Genomic DNA, 18,973 nt, shown 5'->3' on the forward strand with positions numbered 1-18,973 from the left:
CACTTGGAAATGACCAAAGAATGACATATAGCACGAGTATCAAGCATAGCTATCAAACATTCAAGTATAAATACTAAATGGAGGATTTATTGTACAAGAAAATGACACCAATTACAAGTAGAGAACTTTCATGATCATTTGTATTAGATTCTTAGGAGATCAAGTAGATTGAAAGCAAATCAAGTAGTCCTTTAGGCTTGTACAAGTTTATGCTTGTAAGTTCATTTCCGTTTTACTCGTGTTATCATTCAATATGGTATTCAAGTAGTTTGATGCAATATTTGGTTGGTTATTGAAGTTTGATATGATTTACTATTACTTTGAATCAATTTAGTGATAGAATAATCAAGTAGGTTTGAATCCTTTACATTTCCTGCAATCTACTTTATTTTGAGAATTTTACTTTGAGTCGGTGATGCACTTCAATTTAATTTAGTTAACTTAGACTCATAACGTAGTCATTGAAGAACTTTGTCATTTCGGATTTTGTCATTCTCATTGTTAACTAGCGCATTGCTCAAAAAATTCTATTTAGTTAGGCATTTTCGGACCCTAGTTTTTGAAGTCAAATATTTCAAATCGAGCTAGTTTAAAACATCTTGCATTTCACTTGTTCAAGCAACTTGAAAACATAAAATCGTTTTCTACTCAAACATTACATATATTTAAATCGAGTTTCATATCACAAGTTTGTTTACAAATATATTTGTTATGTTTGAACTTGACTTGTTTAATATTTAAGGTTAAAATTAGGTTTCAACTTAATTCGTTCGCTTGGTAAACAAACATAAATAAGATTTTCTTAAGCTAAATATGAGATTTTCATAAATAACTTGATTCATTTATAACCCTACAAATAATATTACAATTAAAAAAAAAATCATTTACCAGTGATCCCAAGATGTTGATAATACTTCACAAATCATCTGAGGCTTGAAAGTCATTATACCTTTCACTGCCAAAATCCCCCACTAAATCCAGACCATAATTGTGCCGACATAAAACTTTCAGCGAAAAACAAACAAAAAAGACCTGGTGGCTCCCACGACTGCAGCGTGGCGTGGGTCACTAAAACCGAAAGAAACAGAAGCGTCCTTTTAACCCGCGAGATTCCGATCTGTCTAGCGTAGCTTCTACAGATTCAACCCCAACGATATACTTATATATATATATATATATATATATATATATATATGTATCAACTAAAACCCCAAACCCCTGACTCGTTTTCTAGCCTTTTCGTTTTCAGACTTTAAACAGAGAGAGAGAAAGAATGAGAAACGCAGCTATGGTATGTCTTCGACCTTTTCACTTTCACATCAAAATCTATATATATATATATATATATCAATATCTCTCTCAGTTTCACCATTCTCTTTCTTTGTCCATTCTTTAATATAATTTAACAGAGCTAGCTTAATTTTTTTAACCAATGGATCGATTTTGATTTAGTTGTGGAGCAAAATAGTTTTAGCTTGCATTTATTTTTTTGGAACATTAGCGATTTTGTTGTTGTTGAAGTGTGAGGTTGAGAAATTTGGAATAGATTCAAGCACAATTATGAGTAGGAGGTTGATGAAGCATTTTTATCAAATTCCTTGTGAAATTTTGGGTTAGATGTAGAGCTGTTACGAATTTCATCAAGAAATGTTGATTGGTAACTATGAAACAATGATTGGTTTTGGTATTTATCTAGTAATTGTTGGTATTCAGAAAATTAAATTTAGGTTAATTGCATTTTTTTCCTATTAATTATGGTGCAGTTGCCGATGGTAAAACTTAGGTACATTACGTTAGGTTGCATGATTGAATTCAAACATCTGGTCGTATTGAATTTAATTGTCCTTAGAAAAGATAACACTTTTTGCGTTTTATTGGTTAATGCAACTAGGTGTTTGAATTCAATTGTTCCCAAGTTTTACCCAAGTTCTAATCTTCAAAACTAAGCAATCTTCCTCCTTAACTATTGGTAAAAAGCACTCAACAGAAAAGTCATAATTTTTTGAAAAATGTGTGTACTTTTTTGATAGGTCGATAGTTGTTGGGGGGGGGGGGGGGGGAGGCACGGGGTGTTTGACTCACCTAAATGGGGTACTACAAAGAATGTCATTCTGCTAAATGTATAGTTGTTTTATGTACTAGAAATTAGAATTTTCCGTTAAAATTTAGCAGACATCTTAAAATGTGCAAAGTTCTTACTACCAATAGTTAAGAGGGGGGAAACTGCAATTTGCCCTAAATTTTGGTTTTTTTTTTTCTCTTTCCCGTGAGAATTTGATACTTTGTGTTAAAAGAAACTATTTTTGAATTCATGGTTGGCAAAGCATCAGCTATTAAACTGTAATGGGATAAGTTATTACTCATATCTAGAATATAATATCAGAAACAGATTATTATTTTGATCTTATTCTTTATGGCACTGGTTGAATGTGGATTTAGATACTTAACATTTATGCACAACACAGGTTGAAGGAAGTGGACGGCGTAAAAAATTTCTTCTTTTGGTGTACCAGAGTTTTGGTCTAGTGTTTGGTGACTTGAGCATCTCGCCTCTTTATGTGTATAAGAGTACATTTTCTGGGAGTTTAAGTAATCATCAAACCGAGGATACAATATTCGGGGTGTTTTCGATGATTTTTTGGACTTTAACTCTTTTTTCATTGTTGAAGTATATGATTATCATGTTGAGTGCTGATGATAATGGTGAAGGTAAAAGCTTATAACTTTTTCAAAGGTGCTACAAGTTGTTTTCATTGTTTTTCATTTTTATGTATCTATGACTGTTGAGTCATTTGCAGGTGGAATTATGGCATTATATGCACTCCTTTGCCGAAATGCAAAATTCTCTTTACTACCTAATTATCAAGCAGCAGACGAGGAGCTTTCTAAGTATCACAAACCGGGTTACTCAAATAGAGATATGCCTTCCAATCCCATCAAAAGATTTATTGAGAAACATAAAAAAGCAAAAACCGGTTTGCTGCTTGTTGCTTTATTTGGTGCTTGCATGGTGATTAGTGTTGGTGTCCTCACACCTGCAATTTCTGGTAAAGGCACTTTCTTTCACCGCATGTTTATGTGTATTGTCTTTTTGAATTTTTCAGTTGAACTTCTACTGGCTGTTTTGGTCATCACTGCATGTTTATGTGTACCTTTTGTTGCACACCTCTGCTAATAGATATCTGATTTTGGCAGTTCTTTCATCTATCGAAGGGCTGAAAGTTCGAGCAACAAATATGCCTAATAGTGAGTATAAATCTCTGAAAATGTAGAAATAACGCTCGCATGCGCACACACACACGTATGTAAATTTTATTATGCTAATAATTTTTCAATGAAATTTGAAGGTTAGTGCTTAATATTATTATTATTATTTTAAAAAGAAAAAATAAAAGGAAAGATGCTCATTAATTTGAGTATTGAACTCATCTATTAGCCAGAAGATTGTGTTCAGAAGTTCTGAGGAAATTGAAACAAGAAATTTTAGGATGAGAACTGAAGAGGACTAAAAGTAGGAACTATAACCTTGTTGAATTCCCACTTTTATATACCAAATACTGAAGACAGTGCATGGGATGCATAAAGGACAGAGAAACATGGTCTCTAATGATTAGATTTTTCTTATTACTGAGTGAAAAATGATTGGCAAGTGGAGCCTGAGAGTTAGTTAAATTTCTTTCCAGATCCTTTCGGCTTCAATATTTAAAATAGAAACATGAAGGGAAGAGATAAAAAAGCAATTTGGGATTTAGGAGTCTGTATATTGCATATAAAAACATATTATTTTATGAGTACATAAGTGTTTTCCCGTCTTTGCATTATTGTATTGCTATTCAATTTACTATCCTTTTTTCAAACTTCCATTCAATGTTCTAACACTTACATAATTAAACAGGTATAGTGATTGTTATTGCCTGTGTTTTATTGGTTGGGATTTTTTTCTTGCAACACCGGGGTGGCCACAAGGTGGCATTTCTGTTTCCTCCCATTATGATTCTATGGTTACTGTCTATTGCTGTTGTTGGCATCTACAATGTCATTAAGTGGAATCCAAGGGTATACCAGGCTCTTTCTCCGTATTATGTTTACAAGTTCTTTTGGGACACAGGAAAAGATGGTTGGACTTCGCTTGCTGGAATAATACTATGTGTTACTGGTAAATATGGCATATGGAATCTATTCTGGTTCTTTAAGCTTTACACTTGTTAATTTATGTAGTCTTTTCTTGTCAACTACAGGAACAGAAGCTATGTTTGCAGACCTTGGCTACTTCACTGCAGCATCACTGAGGGTACGCAAAACAATTAATGCAGAATAGGGTTCTGTTTCCAAGCATAACCTTTGGGTGACAAATTTTTTTTCCCTGATAAGTAATTATTTTTGATGATATAGAGGAATGACTTGGTGTTGAATCAATGATAACGAACTTATGTCCATTTATGCATTTCAACGCTTAGTTGAGTAATGCTGTTAAGAGATTTTGAAGCTTAGTTCTGATTCATACTTTGCATTTTCCAATGATGGCTAAAAGAAAAGCATTTAGAACAATATATTTACAGTATGGCAACGTACTGGAACATCTGAACTACTGACCTTCTAGGTTAGAAGGCATTGATGCTTGTTGTTCTGGACCTTCCAATTAATTTTATACATATGATCTCCTCTTTAAGAATTGATGTTTTGAAGGACCTACTTGTTTGGACAGTAATTGATAACAATAGAAATTGGGATCTCATGCAAAAATCTCTAGCCAGGTCAATTATACTGAATGATTTAATTGAGCAATTACTTAAAACTTGTATTCCGGAGTTTTATATGTTATCAGTCCCCTGAACTTTTAGGACTACCAGTCAATACAATTATGCAATATTGCAACTTCAACTGCTCTTTGTATGAGATTCATTTTCCTTATGTTTCTTTTCTTCTTTCCCCCCCATCAGCCATCGGCCTTGTAAAGTTGGAAGTGCTTAGAGGGCATAGAGCATATTGCTGAAGAATTAGAGCTATGGGCATTACAGTAGTTCGGCACAATTAACTTAAGTATAGCTGACTCCCAAAAGTGTTACAGACTAGGTAATCTAGATCAAAATGGAAAAAAATATGTTGAGTTAAAACATGTTTAACTATCATTGATGTTTATAAAAATTACCTAGAGTTGGTCTACCCACCTTTCTCTATTTATTTGAAATATATCCTACTCTCCTTTATGTACAATCATTTGGGAATTGGAAGATCAAGTATTGGGCTCAATAAATGTATCATGTTGTTAGCAGAGGGGGGAAGGGGTTTATGGGATTTGGTAGTTTACTACTGCAATAATTTTTTTTTTTTCACCTTTCTGGAGGTATCATGGTTGGGTTTGTTCAAGGGGTTGATGTTGGGGCAGGAACACAAGTCCATGTACTAGGCAGTAGGCACCCTCTTTATTTTCTTGTGGGGCATTTAAATGCTGTGATAATCACTTTCCATTCTATCAGTCTTTTTCCCTTTCTTATTTATTTATTTATTTAATTATTAGTAAGTTACATCCACCTAGAAGTTATAAGGAGAGGATGTGCCAGTTGAGCTAAAGCTCATTGGCCATTTCTATCAGAGTTTTCAGCAGCCAATAAAATGTTTAAGGGTGTCAATCAGAAACATTTCATATATTTTGAATTGGCGGTCACAATCCTGCCATACAATGTCAATGGTCAAAAAGTAAATGTCTTTGGGAAACTTTGATCTGTTGAATACATATTCTGCTGTGTTGTGTATGTTTGGTCAAATGAGATAAGTTTAATCTTTTCCCACTATCTAGAGTTGAGCAGTTCCTACTCTAAGACTATTTTATCACCAAAGCTTATGCTTAAATTTTTTTTCTTGCTGCTTTACCTTACCTCATACTTTTTAAGGTTGTGCTTGTTCTTGTTGTTTCTTAGGTAAAAAATTGTAGGGTATTAAAAAAAAAAAAAATTCTTTCATCATTTTTCTCATTAATTTGTTAATATTCCTGTAATTAAAACCCTAAAGAGTTTTTACTTCTTGCAGGTCACATTTTCTTGTGTTATTTACCCATGTCTAATACTTCAATACATGGGGCAGGCTGCTTTTCTTTCAAAGAATTTTTCTGCAGTGTCTACAAGCTTTTATGCTTCTATTCCAGGTAAGTTATTGAAGGAATGAATTACAGTTGTGCCCATTAAAGGGGAGAGAAATTCTCTTTGAGGAATGCCACTTAGTGCATCCTTTAGGCTACAATATTCCATGAATAGTAAATTCCTGATTTCATTCTCTTTCACTTAAATATCAATACTAATTAATTAGGTTCCCAGCTAGATTCAATATATTTGGTGGTCTCGTTACCCAATCAGCTGAGCATTCAGAATAGAAGATGTTTTGGCTATGTCAGGGCGTTGCTATTATTTTCTAAAGTTTCTTCAACTTTTCTTTCTTGTATAAATTGCATGCATTTTTATTAACTCCCCCCACCCCCCCCAAAAAAAAAAAAGGAGGAAAAACTAAAAAAGAAAATGAAAAGCATTTGCTAATAGATTGTGAACTAGCCTTAAACTTTTAAAGCTATTTAGTGTTGTAGAGAAATGAGCACGAGCTTGAGTTTGATCTCTGTTGCTAGATCAGCTAAGCATGAGGAACACCAGGCTTGACTTGGTTGGGCCAGTGAACAAGGATGCAATTAAATAATTTGAAGTCATCTGCAAATATGTTTAGTTTTGTTTGTCATGTTGACAATTGAAATCATGGAATTTTCTTATCCCTCACAAACAAGCATAACAGAATTTTCGGAAACTTGTTGCAACATAAATTTTTTATGTGGAACCAATCTGATAACATTTGCACAATTGCGTGGATGTGCATTCTGTCTGTCAGTGCATGTTTCTATATCTGACAGTCTGGCCCTCTAGAAAATGGTTAGCTCTATACATCTTGCTTTCATGGAGTCTTGTGTATGGTTCTGGTTTTTCTGACTTCTCATCTTCACATTGACTTTCATAGTTCTGCAGCTTTCTGAGAGAATGAGAGGGAGAGATGGGGTAGAACTTGGAACCATATATTGACAATGTTCACATGTCCCTTCTGAACCATGTAAAACTGAGTTTGAGCAACTCATTCTACCAAGTTTCCCCAATAAAGGATTCTCATAAGCTAGATTAACACCTGTTCATAAGTCTACTACAAATTGCCCCAAGACTTTCCTCAGCTTCTTACACCCATAGCACCATTTGATGCAAATGGACCAACTTTGGCAGTGATAATTTGGCTGTTGATATATAAGAAAATGTGTTGAAATAAGCGAAATGGCTAAATTTGTACAAGTGGTCCTGTCATATTGAATATTTTTCCCCAGATTCTTCCATTTTCTACCACATTTATGTTTGAGGCTTTTCATGATATCACTTGGGAAGTCCTAAAAACCTCAAAAGCATCCTAAATACCTTCTTATTGCTTGAAAAACATTTCTTTATCCAAGAGGGATATCATAAGGTTAGCAATATTGCCTACATGGTGATTGGTTAAGGGGACTGGTGAGAATTGTAATTCACTTCTTTTTTTCTTTTTATTTTATTTTATTTATCCTGAATCAATGTTGAACAAGCATGAATTCCATATTTAATTTTTTTGATTATGCAATGTTCTTGCCATGTTTGCAGATCCCTTGTTTTGGCCAATGCTTGTGTTGGCAACTTTTGCTGCAATAGTTGCCAGTCTGGCTGTTATATCTGGCACAATCTCAGTTGTCAAACAATGCCATGCATTAGAATGTTTCCCTCGTGTCAAGGTTGTTCATTCAAGGAGATGGATCCATGGTCAGATATACATCCCTGAGATAAACTGGATCCTTATGATTCTCAATCTAGCTGTCACCGTTGGTTTCCAACATGCAAAACGTATTGGAAATGCTTATGGTAAGGTGTTTTCTGTCAAGAAATTTGTTAATAATTTTCTTCTCAATATATTTATCTCTGGATATTGTGATTAATATAGATCAGAAATCTGATTCATTTTTATGATCTTGTGCGTGAAGGAATACTGTCAAGTAGTAAGAATTTTTAACTATATTACATTAATAATTCATTACAGGAAAATTTTTGCTTTCAAGGGCATTTTGAGTTTTTGTCTGTCCAAAATTACCTGAATTGAACATAAAGGGACTGTGGATTTAAGACGACATAAAATGGACAGGACCAAGAAGGGTTAGCTGCTTACCCATCTAAATTAGATTTCAATGTGATCTTGCTGATTTTTTCACCTTTTTCTTTTTCTTTTTCTCTTTAATAAAGTGGGTAGTTGTTAAAATCTGTGATGAGTATGAGCAAAATATCAGGTCATTTTGGTTAGGTGAACATTCTCTTTATGCATGAACTGTCATTTTGGTTACCATCTAAACCTATTTATCCTATGGCAGTCAGGTCGACAGTGCCTTCATCTGCAACGCCTGTACTTTGTCCACAGTACTCAGTCATAAAATTCCCCTTGGGCTCATTGTCATCTACTTATATAGCCAAATTTGTCTATGTTCTGAGAGTTGTATTTATGTAATCCATAATGTAGTTACCATCTAGTTGGCTGGAGGTGTCAGTTCATGCCCCTCTTCTTTTCTCCCCTCTGTTGCAAAAGCTAATCTTGCTGTGTTAATTTCAGGGATTGCTTATCTGACTGTGACTTTCGTGACAACCTGGTTGATGTCACTGATCATCAACCTTGTATGGCATAAGAGTCTCGTGTTTTCCCTTTTATTCATCCTATTCTTTGGATCGATTGAGATTATCTTCCTTTCATCTACTTTTATGAGAATCCCTAGAGGTGAGTGGGTTCCTTTCATAATCGCTGCAGTTTTCTTGGTCATTATGTATGCATGGCATTATGGAACCAGGAAGAAGTATTTATATGATCTACATAACAAGGTTTCAATGAGATGGATACTAACACAGGGCCCAAGTCTTGGGGTCATTAAGGTTCCTGGGATTGGCCTCATATACACTGAATTGGCAACTGGAATCCCGGCCATGTTTAGTCAGTTCTTAACCAACCTACCAGCCTTTTATCAAGTGGTTGTCTTTGTCTGTGTTAAAACTGTTCCTGTTCCCTATGTACCTCATAAAGAGCGGTATCTTATTGGACGGATTGGTCCCAAATCTTACAGAATGTACCGCTGTATTGTCCGAAATGGTTACAAAGATGTTAATTACAACGAAGATGATTTTGAAAATGAACTGGTGATGAGCATAGCAGAATTCATCCAACTGGAATCAGAAGGTCCTCGAACTCTTGATGGCACTGTGGATGGACGGATGGCAGTTGTGAGGACATCTGAAAAGTTTGGAACTAGATTGCGAAGGTCAGAATCTGCAGGCTTTGGAGAAAGCAGCAGTTCGAACCCTTTGGCCGCCTCTGTGACTCTTAGTAGCTGCAAGTCAGCCACACTGCAGAATTTGAAGTCTAAGAATAGACAGGAATCAACCCCTCTCAACAATAGGCCAATGGTTCGTTTTGAGTTGCTGAATACGAAATACAGGGATCTAAATGTCAGGGAAGAACTTTTGGAGCTTGTGGAAGCTAAGCATGCTGAGGTAGCATATATTGTGGGCCACTCACATATCAAAGCAAAATCGAATTCATCGTATATGAAGAAATTTGTTGTTGGTATGGTATACTCTTTCTTACGTAAAAACTGCCGAGCCCCGGCTGTGGGGTTAAACATCCCTCATATTTGTTTGATTGAGATTGGTATGAACTACCTTGTGTAGCTGAATCTGCAGCTGATATAAGCCTCAAGTGTTTTCTGGCAGCCAAAGTTACAGGGGGTTTCTTTTTCTAATGCCATCAGCTATTGGTCGGTGTAGTCACCAATTTGCTGTTTGACAGAATTGTCTCGCTCCAATCTTCACTTGGCAACATGTTAAGAGGATGAAAGGTTGCATTTGATTTTGAATGCCAATTTGTATAATTCATTCTGTTTTAGTACAATAAGTGTAGAGCTCCTTCTAATTGGGTTTGCTGAGTACGCTCAGTCTTTAGATCATGGACTAATTCTCCATAAGCCACGTCCATTTTGTCTTTCCAGGTTGCTTTTGTATCTGTGTTACATAAATTCATATATGCTGAGCATGTTTTCTCTCGTCATAGAAGATTTGTTTGTATGATTATATTAATTTTGTAATTTTGTAATTTAGTTTTTTTTTTTTTTTTTTAAGAAAATTTTGTAATTTAGTTTAAACTTGTCAGTTATATTATTTTAGTATTTTGAGAGTTTGTTTTGATAAAGTTGGAATATTTTGCCTAATAGTGTGAATTTAAATTCTAATTGTTTATTAATGATGAGTTTAAATAATTCAATGAAAGCCCAATTTTTATTATGTTTGACAAAATCACTACAACCCAAGAACACAATCCAAACCAACCAATGGGTTGAGAAAATAAATGAAACCTAACTCAACCCAACCCATGGTCCATAGGAATACCTATTTGAAATTATTCTCTAATTCTACTTGAAGCATAAAATTAGGAAGCCACTTTGCCACCGAAAAAAAAAAAAAAGACTCAAATTACAGATTACAGATGTTATTTGAGATTAAATGAAAGATATATAAACTTGTTCTACAACAATCTTGAACCATTTTCAAGAGGGAACTCCATCCATTTTAAGTTTTACACCATTTTCAAGGGGAACTCCATCTATTTTAAGTTGGACTACGTATTAAATTAGAATTGTGTCTAAATACTAAATAGATAATGTCCCTTCCACTAAAGTTTTGAACCAAAAAAAGGGGAAAAATTTTCAAGTAATCTCGTTGTTGTTGTTGTTGTTGTTGTTGTTGTTTCTTCTGCTTATATTTTATTTTTTTTCCCCCCCCTAATAGTGTCTAAAACTCTTTGTAGAGGGTCATTTTTGAGAATCCAGGTAGAAAGAAGAAAGTCCAACGACAAGGGCAACAAAGAATTGGCAAACAGATAGCAAAACCATTAGGCACAAGTAGTAGGAATAATGGATCACAGGCCCATGAAATAAAAAATTGGGCCTTGAAGAGGCAAGTGGGCTTGAAGGAGCCCGGAAATAGAGAAATAGCATACCCATGAGCAGTATATGATATGGAAAAGTGAGAAAGAGCCACCACAAGCCCAAAGTAATACAAACAAAGAAAGTAGAGAATTAATGGCAAACCCATGAACCCCAAGGATGAGAATAAGGTAATTGGGCCAGGGAAGCCCAATGAAGTTAGTAAAAGCCCATGGGAATGCAGAGTTAGTAAAAGGGTCAAGGAAGCCCAAAGAAAGCAAATAGGCCAAGGATGCCCAAGAGAAAGACAAAAGGGATATAGGAGCCCATAAGTAGGAAAACCAATGGCCATGCCAAGCCATTGGGGGAAAGAATAAACGGCTGGCCTGAAGAGGCCCAACAGGATTGAGTCATTACAGTAAGAATGACAAAGTAATATAGCAGGAAATGAGGGCAATCAAGAAATACGCTGAAAGAAATGTAAGGTCCAGTATCAAATAAAACCCAACTCCTAAAGAGAGCGGGAAATCAAAAAGCAGCTCACATAAAGGATCAAAGAAAATGGACGGTAGACTATGCAGGCAAGCCTCCAAACCACGGCAGGCGAATGAGCAGCAGGTAAATTTTGGACACACATGGAAGGGAAGCACGCGTAAGGCCCAGGCACCACCAGCCTGTACCTAGCCAATACAGGGCATGGTGAAGTTGTGGGTCAGAGGTAAGAGGGCATGGTTTGGAGGTAGGGAGAGAGGAAAAATCTATTTTTAAGGTTCCGGCTCAGGCTCTTTTGGGGGAAGTGTCCTACTGGGATGACATACTACCTAAAAGAAGCAAGCTGAGTTGGAACCACTAGGTGCATGCCATGAGGGATAGGGAGAGAGAAAGAACCCAGACCGTAGCAAGAAAAAGTGCCACGGCAGACAAATAAACAAAATACCCTTCTTTGTCTGGTGATGGGGGGGTGGCACACAATCGAACCAGTGGTGGTTGGCTAGTACACCCAAACCAGACAAAAGAGGTTAAAGGCTAAAACAGTAAAATCTGGTCACGGCAGGCACTATAAAAAGAGAACCTTGCCGAGAACAAAAAAAGAGAGAGCAACAACGGGAACCATAACTAAGGAATAGGAATTTGAAAAGATAGACCACGAAACAGAAAAGAAGCGAGTGTGAGGGAAAGAAACAAAAGAAAACAACCAAAAAGAAAATAGATTGAGAGTTAGAACGACAGGCATGCACCAATAGATTGATTCCCTCTCTCCCTCACAAAATCCTGCTCTCTGTCAAAATCAAAAGGAGTCCTTTGTGCATAAACCATTTAGGTCCGTTTCCTTTAAGGTAATTAATTTTCACGGCAAGACTTTCTTGGGAGATTAATTGCATTGAGAAGAAACGTTCTTTCCTCTTTGGTTTTGCTCCTGTGGTCCAGATTCAATCTGGCTTCTTTATCTTTTGATTCACCCATATATGTATTACCATTTGTTCCCTTTGTTCTTTTCTAAAAGTAACTATTATTACTATGATTATGCTTCCTGAGTAGGGATCATTTGGTCATTTTTCTATTAAGTAGCCAAGATATTTTATTTTGTTATTATTATGTCTGTCTACCACAACTTATCTGAAACAGCTCTGTCTGCCAAAAGAAAACAACCAGAAAGAAAATAGATGGAGAATTAGAACGACAAGCATGCACCAATAGATTGATTCCCTCTCTCCCTCACAAAATCCTACTCTCTATCAAAATCAAAAGGAGTCCTTTGTGCATCAACCATTCAGGTCCATTTTCCTCAAGGTAGTTAATTTCCACAGCAGGACTTTCCTGGGAGATTAATTGCATTGAGAAAAAACGTTCTTTCCTCTTTGGTTTTGCTTCTGCAGACCAGATTCAATCTGGCTTCTTTATCTTTTGATTCACCCATATATGTATTACCATTTGTTCTTTTCTAAAAGTAACTATTATTACTGTGATTATGCTTCTTGAGTAGGGATCATTTGGTCATTTTTCTATTAAGTAGCCAGGATATTTTATTTTGTTATTATTATGTCTGTCTGCCACAACTTATCTGAAACAGCTCTGTCTGCTGCAAGCACGTTCCTGGCAAATAAGGTATAGTTTGCGCGCAAGCCGGACCAAATTGAGTTGCAGTTAGATCGGTCCTAACTCCTGTATCCAAAAAATTTAGGCCTAGTACAGCAGGAAACAACCTAACACTATTAGCAAAAACCCACCATTTTACACTCTTCAAGTAGTTAACTATTTTTTCAAAGTGTGTGACTTATCTCGATAATTATCTCATTCATCTATGTATGCCTCTCTTTTCTCACATGTAAGCTCCACCTAGTTTTAGGACCCATATATTATGAAAGGTGATGCATATGTATGATGTACAACATACCTAATATATAAGCAAACAAGAAATATGGGTTTTTTTGGTAAAATAATGAAATTTTAATAATAATTTTATAAAATAGTAGCGTAATGACTTAAAGTTATTTAGTAAAATTTCTAACTTTCTATCAAAAAGAAATTATTTAATAAAATAGTAATTGTGTTTTTTATTAAAATATTATTTTGTTCTAAACATTTGACGTGTTAAATTTGGGTTTTTTTTTTTTTTTTGGTTTTTAATTATGTATAATTTTTTTGAAAAATTATGACATTTTAGAGTTGATGTGAACTTTCTTTTTTAAAATTATACTTTTGACATGTCAAAGGATGTTCGCAATAAAATAAATATAAGAATGAGAATATAAGTAGTTGTCATTTTTTACTATAAAAAAATAAATAATAATAATAATAATAATAAAAAGAAAAGGAATAGAAAATATGTTATTGGTTGGAGAGATTATACATAAATCCAATTACATTCTATTCCTTCAACAAAAAAAAAAAATAATAATAATTATATTCCTTTCTTATTTTGGCATAAAAAATGGCAAAAGAGTCTAAGTTTGATCCAAGTCTAACCCTAGACTTCCTTATTTATTTGTTATCTGTATATATTAAAAGGATTCAGAAAGTTAGTTATTGTTTTTTTTCCTATCAAAAATACCCCTAAATTAATTAACCAACAACTTAAAAATTGGGTTAAAATAGTAAATTAGAAAAAGAAAGTTAGTTATTGCTTTTTTTATTGTCAAAAATACTCCTACCTAAAACTTAAAAATGAGGTTAAAATAGTAAATTGACAAAAATAATAAATTCCTACTTCTACGTTGAAATGTCTTCCTGCTTCTAATAAACTACTATTTTTATGTTGATTTAAATTCCTACTTCTACTCACTAACTTCCTACAAAATAGGATTACTTTTTTGTTAGTTTTAAAACTCCTCCAATCTACAAAACGCACCCCACGTATTCATTTTTTTTTTTTTTTTAACTTCATCACAATTTATTTGTTTCTTCTATCTTCCTTTGTTTTTCAATTTTTTTTTTTTAAATTTCATTACACCCTTAGTTTTTTTTTTTGGATTAAAAAAAGTAGAAATCTCAAATTATAATAATTGCAAATTATTAATCTTTACCCAAAAAATAGAAAAGCCTCTGAGCACGCGCGTGAGCGCATGCTCAGAGGCTAGTAGTATTTTAATAGGAATGAGAATACGGTTACAAAAACGAATAGGAATAGGAATAGGAAACGGAAACCACTTAACTGAATAGTATAAATTAGTCTCATCACATGGGTAGCAATGTAGCATATCTCATGTGCGATTGAGCCTTTTTTTTTATAATTATTTTGAATTTAATATCATAATTTTTCAATTTAAGATTTTGAAAATGAATAAATTACAGGTTTAGTGTGTGCTATTTTTTTTATTATTTTTTTATAGTTTTTGTTTTTTAATTGTGTTAAATTACAATTTTAGTCATATTTTTTATTTTTTAAGAAAATAATTATTTAATTAAATTAGGGGTATTTTGAGTATTTTTGACATATTTTTAAATCATAACTAATTTTATGAAATAGGAGATAAACTATAAAATCCCCTTTGAATTAGATTTCCCGGGTACAAGTCTTTATAATTCAATTCTCTACGCAAGAAACATTAGAATGGTGAAAGAGAAAGAAAGAAACCCTACTGAAACCCTGGGACTCTGGGAGGCTACGGAATCAAACTCCAGAGACAGACTCGTGTCAGGAACAAAACTCCGGCGAATATTCAAATCACCGCCGAACAGATCCTCCGGGAGGCTTGTGACCTCCAAGACGCGGCGGAGATCAATCCTCTGAAGTCGGAAATCACCGACGCCGCCGAGCTCGCCGATCACCGCCTCCGCAAGCGCAAGGAGTTCGAGGACCAAATCAAAAGAACGCAATGGAACGTCACCGTTTGGACCAAGTACGCTCAATGGGAAGAGTCTCAGAGAGACTTCGATCGAGCTCGATCTTTGTGGGAACGAGCTCTCGGAGTCGAGCATCGGAACCACACTCTGTGGCTCAAGTACTCCGAGTTCGAGATGAACAACAAGTTCATCAATCACGCGCGCAACGCGTGGAAGTGGAACCGTGCCGTCACGATCTTTCCGAGAGTGAACCTGTTGTTGCACAAGTACCTCCACATGGAAGAGGTGATCGGAAATATCTCCGGCGCTAGAAACATCTTCGAGAGGTGGATGACTTGGTCGCCGGACCACCAAGCCTGGCTCTCCTACGTCAAATTCGAGCTCCGATACAATGAGATCGAGCGAGCTAGGCAAATCTTCGAGAATTTCGTGCATTGTCACCCTAAGGTCACTGCCTGGATTCACTACGCCAAATTCGAGATCAAGAATGGCAAAATCGCTAGGGCGAGGAATGTTTACGAAAGAGCGGTGGAAAAACTCGGCGAAGACATGGAGCGCACAAGAGAGGTGTATAGGTAAGTTTGTGATTCTTCAAAAGTTCTTTTTGTGTTTGGTAAAGTTGATGTACTGCGTAAAAGTTTATGTTTAGACTTAAAAATGTGGAGAATTGCTTTAATGGATTGTGTTGTTTCTTTTCTTCTTCTTTTTTTTTTTTGAACGAAGATTGTGTTGTTTTCAAAGTATGCTTTTTTGCATAATCTTGTTTGTCCCTCATTTGTATTTGTTGCTGTATGTGGCCAAAAGGTCGTACTTTTATTACATGTGGTATTGTTGTGTTCATGCGATTTTGATATGGTTCTGTTTACTTTTGCAAGCCTTTGTGGTTCTTTTGCATGCATAGTGTACAGATCCTCCACCGTTGGATTCGAGTGTAATTCGGTAGCAAAATTTATATCGTTGTGAAACTCACATCCAAAAAAATATTACAGTCACTCACAAAATTTATTCAAACTGCAGGGGTTTTTGCTCTTGATTGGAAATGGTTATTGTCTACATTTTTCTGTCTTTGAAATAAGATGTCTAAGTTTATAATAATCTGTCAGGATAATGTGGCTTGTCCTCAATGTTCACCAAACCAGGAACTAGATTTCAGTAAAAACTTCATTTGCATCCAATGCATGTAACATTGCTTGGTTATCCTAGTGTTAAAGTTGAAATTGTATATATTATAATATTACTAGCGAAGATGACTTTATAAAATTAAAAGCAAAGGCAGTATACATGAACTCATAGGGAGTAACTTTAGTATACAGGCTGCATAATAAAGGATCTCTCCTAAAGTTTAAAAGGTCCGATTAATGTGTGCCCTAAGGGCACACATTAATTTCCATTTTTGAAAATAATTTTTTCAAGAATTGAAAAAGTAATGACAACTTTTTCAATTATCGAAAAAATATTTCTAAAAATAGAAAATTTAATGTGTGCCCTCAGGGCACATATTAGTAAAATCCAAGTTTAAATTGTAAATATATATATATATCACTACATCTTATTGCTTTTCATTTTTTTTTTGGTAAACGCTTATTGCTTTTCATTGTTTTGACAAAGAAGATCCTTTGCCATCTAGGCTTCAGGTAGGTTGTCCAGTTCTTTATTAAGCAATTTGAGCTGACATATCACAAAGGGAGCAAAGTCAAATCAGAGTTGGAATTCTTGGGTCAGGTCTGGCAGTCCTTTGGATAGCCTAGTTTGTGACGAATTAGGGTGAGTATTTGGTGGAAAGGAATAGTAGGATTTGAGAACACAACAAAGGGGAAAAACCAAGATCTGGGTTGTTGTTCCAGGGCTGTGACCTGTGACCAGTGTTTTCGCTCTTTATGGGGTATTTGGGGCTAATTGATGGATGGGTTTTTTAGGGACTGTTTGGTAGCCAAATCAAGAAACAATTTTTATATTTTAAATACAGTAATTGGTGCGTCCAATGAAATGTTAACTTGTTTGGCAAACTGTTTCCACAAAACAACTTTTAGTTTTTTGTTCTCCAAATCAGGTTTTAATATGATGTTATGGAGGTTGTTGTAGGGTTGATTTTGTTTTGGTAGTGATTTGGGTACTGTTCCATAATTTTTTGGTTTTTTGTTTTTGAAGTGAAGGATTGGATTAAAAAAAAAAAAAAAACTTGTTTTTGACTTGGCTGTTAATCTATAAAGATAGATATATCCATAGATATTGGGTATTAGGTCTTGAGTGAAGGATTGGTTTCTCAGGTTTAATTAAGCAATAAAAAAGAGAGATTATTCTTGGTTTCAACTCCGCTCTTCATAACCATGGAAAAGAATGTAGTTTATTTAAATGAATATCGAAAATCAGCACATAAAAAAGCTAACTTAGTTTACATTTTCAGTACTTCAGATTATTTTATGCTCAAAAATGATTTGACTGGTGATTACTTTATAGATGATGATCACATATTTTAGGTTTGTAGGAAATTTTATGTTGTGCAGTCAATTTTTTTTAGAAGAAGTTGTGCAACCAATTTGGTTGTTAAGATTTTTGGGTTCTATGACCAGAAAAAAAAAAGAAAAAAAAAAGAAAAGGTGACTTCATAAGGACTTGCAAATGTTTACAATTTATAAATCTCTATGATGTAAATGAATTTTTTAAATTATATAAAAAATGGTATCCGAATTAAGTGACTTACACTGTCATTTACAACAGCACTGGTATCTGGTTTTCATATGTAAGATTCACATGAGTGGACAAACCCAAGTGACTTTGAAGATATTACTCATTTACTGTTAATTTTTCCATGGAATCTCCTTAAGCTCATTTGTCATGAGAAAGTCTCTTTTGCAAAACTATGGCTTCTAGCTGCCCAATTTGAGATCCGGTAGCCGAATCTCAAGGCTACAAGACAAATCCTAGGAAATGCAATTGGCAGGGCTCCTAAAGATAAGGTCAGTTACAGGTTTTGTCGTGGTATATATTATATCATTATCCATTAATTTGGCATATTCTCACAATTGTAACTGTGTTTTTTCAATAAAATAGACATTAAGAAATATATTGAGATAGAGCTGCAGCTTGGAAATATAAACCATGGTCGAAAACTCTATGAGAAGTATTTAGAGTGGTCGCCTGAAAACTGTTACGCATGGAGCAAGTATGAGGAGTTAGAGAGATCTTTGTGCGAGACTGGTGAGCTAGGGCAATCTCTGAGCTTGCGATTGCCGGATAAAGACTGAAGAGTAGATTTTTTGAAGCATAAGAAAGGATGTCAATGCTCAAGTGGAGTATAATGGTAGAGGTTGTGATTCAATGCTCAGCAGAATCAGGAAAGAGACTGGTATCAGGCAAAGGTCACTGATGTTAAAGTTTAGTCCCTGTGTAGTTCTTTGTGGTCTTTATGATCAATGTGTACTTTTGTGTAATAATTTTAGTTTCTTTTAATAAAATCTCTTATTGATTTGTCAAAAAAATCTATTTCTGTTTTCTGTTTCAAAGACTCGATTATAAGGATGAAAAAAAAAAACAGATTTCTAGTGTTTTTCAAAGTCAGAAAATGTTTGGTAAACTGGAAAAAAAGGAATAACATTTTTCCGAGAATGGGAAACGAAAAATTTGTTTGGTTTGATAGCTAAAAGATTAAAAGAACAGTTTTCCAGTCCAAGGACAAACTAAATTTGGATTGAT

At 34.8% G+C, this 18,973-nt stretch overlaps 2 protein-coding genes across 3 annotated transcripts; both read left to right on the top strand.

The window, feature by feature from the left end:
- The first annotated feature begins 913 nt into the window (after window positions 1–913).
- On the top strand, window positions 914–10,151 carry LOC115975368 (potassium transporter 3). Of its 2 annotated transcripts, none has more exons than XM_031096125.1 (9): window positions 914–1,291; window positions 2,466–2,709; window positions 2,799–3,047; window positions 3,196–3,246; window positions 3,896–4,156; window positions 4,239–4,291; window positions 6,028–6,142; window positions 7,650–7,904; window positions 8,080–8,634. In XM_031096125.1, the coding sequence occupies exons 1-9, from the start codon at window positions 1,274–1,276 to the stop codon at window positions 8,106–8,108; spliced, it is 1,275 nt and encodes a 424-aa protein (XP_030951985.1). In that variant the 5' UTR covers window positions 914–1,273; the 3' UTR covers window positions 8,109–8,634. The 2 variants fall into 2 exon arrangements, with proteins under 2 accessions (XP_030951985.1, XP_030951984.1); XM_031096124.1 differs by lacking the exon at window positions 8,080–8,634 and adding an exon at window positions 8,641–10,151 and having other exon boundaries at window positions 922–1,291.
- A 4,928-nt stretch (window positions 10,152–15,079) lies between these two features.
- On the top strand, window positions 15,080–18,672 carry LOC115975378 (protein crooked neck-like; the record flags this gene model as incomplete). The annotated part of the gene is made up of 2 exons (XM_031096137.1): window positions 15,080–15,855; window positions 17,999–18,672. Coding segments are annotated over 2 exons (813 nt in total), but the record flags the coding sequence as incomplete, so codon positions are not given.
- Between the last annotated feature and the right edge of the window lie 301 nt (window positions 18,673–18,973).

Source organism: Quercus lobata, chromosome 2, assembly GCF_001633185.2.
Source record: "Quercus lobata isolate SW786 chromosome 2, ValleyOak3.0 Primary Assembly, whole genome shotgun sequence".
In the NCBI taxonomy this organism is placed as follows: Eukaryota; Viridiplantae; Streptophyta; class Magnoliopsida; order Fagales; family Fagaceae; genus Quercus; species Quercus lobata.

Excerpts from the sequence above, each read along its gene's own strand:
- LOC115975368 (XM_031096124.1), top strand. Across the intron at positions 2,710-2,798 it reads TGCTGATGATAATGGTGAAG|GTGGAATTATGGCATTATAT; the intron begins GTAAAAGCTTAT and ends AGTCATTTGCAG. Across the intron at positions 3,048-3,195 it reads CCTCACACCTGCAATTTCTG|TTCTTTCATCTATCGAAGGG; the intron begins GTAAAGGCACTT and ends TGATTTTGGCAG.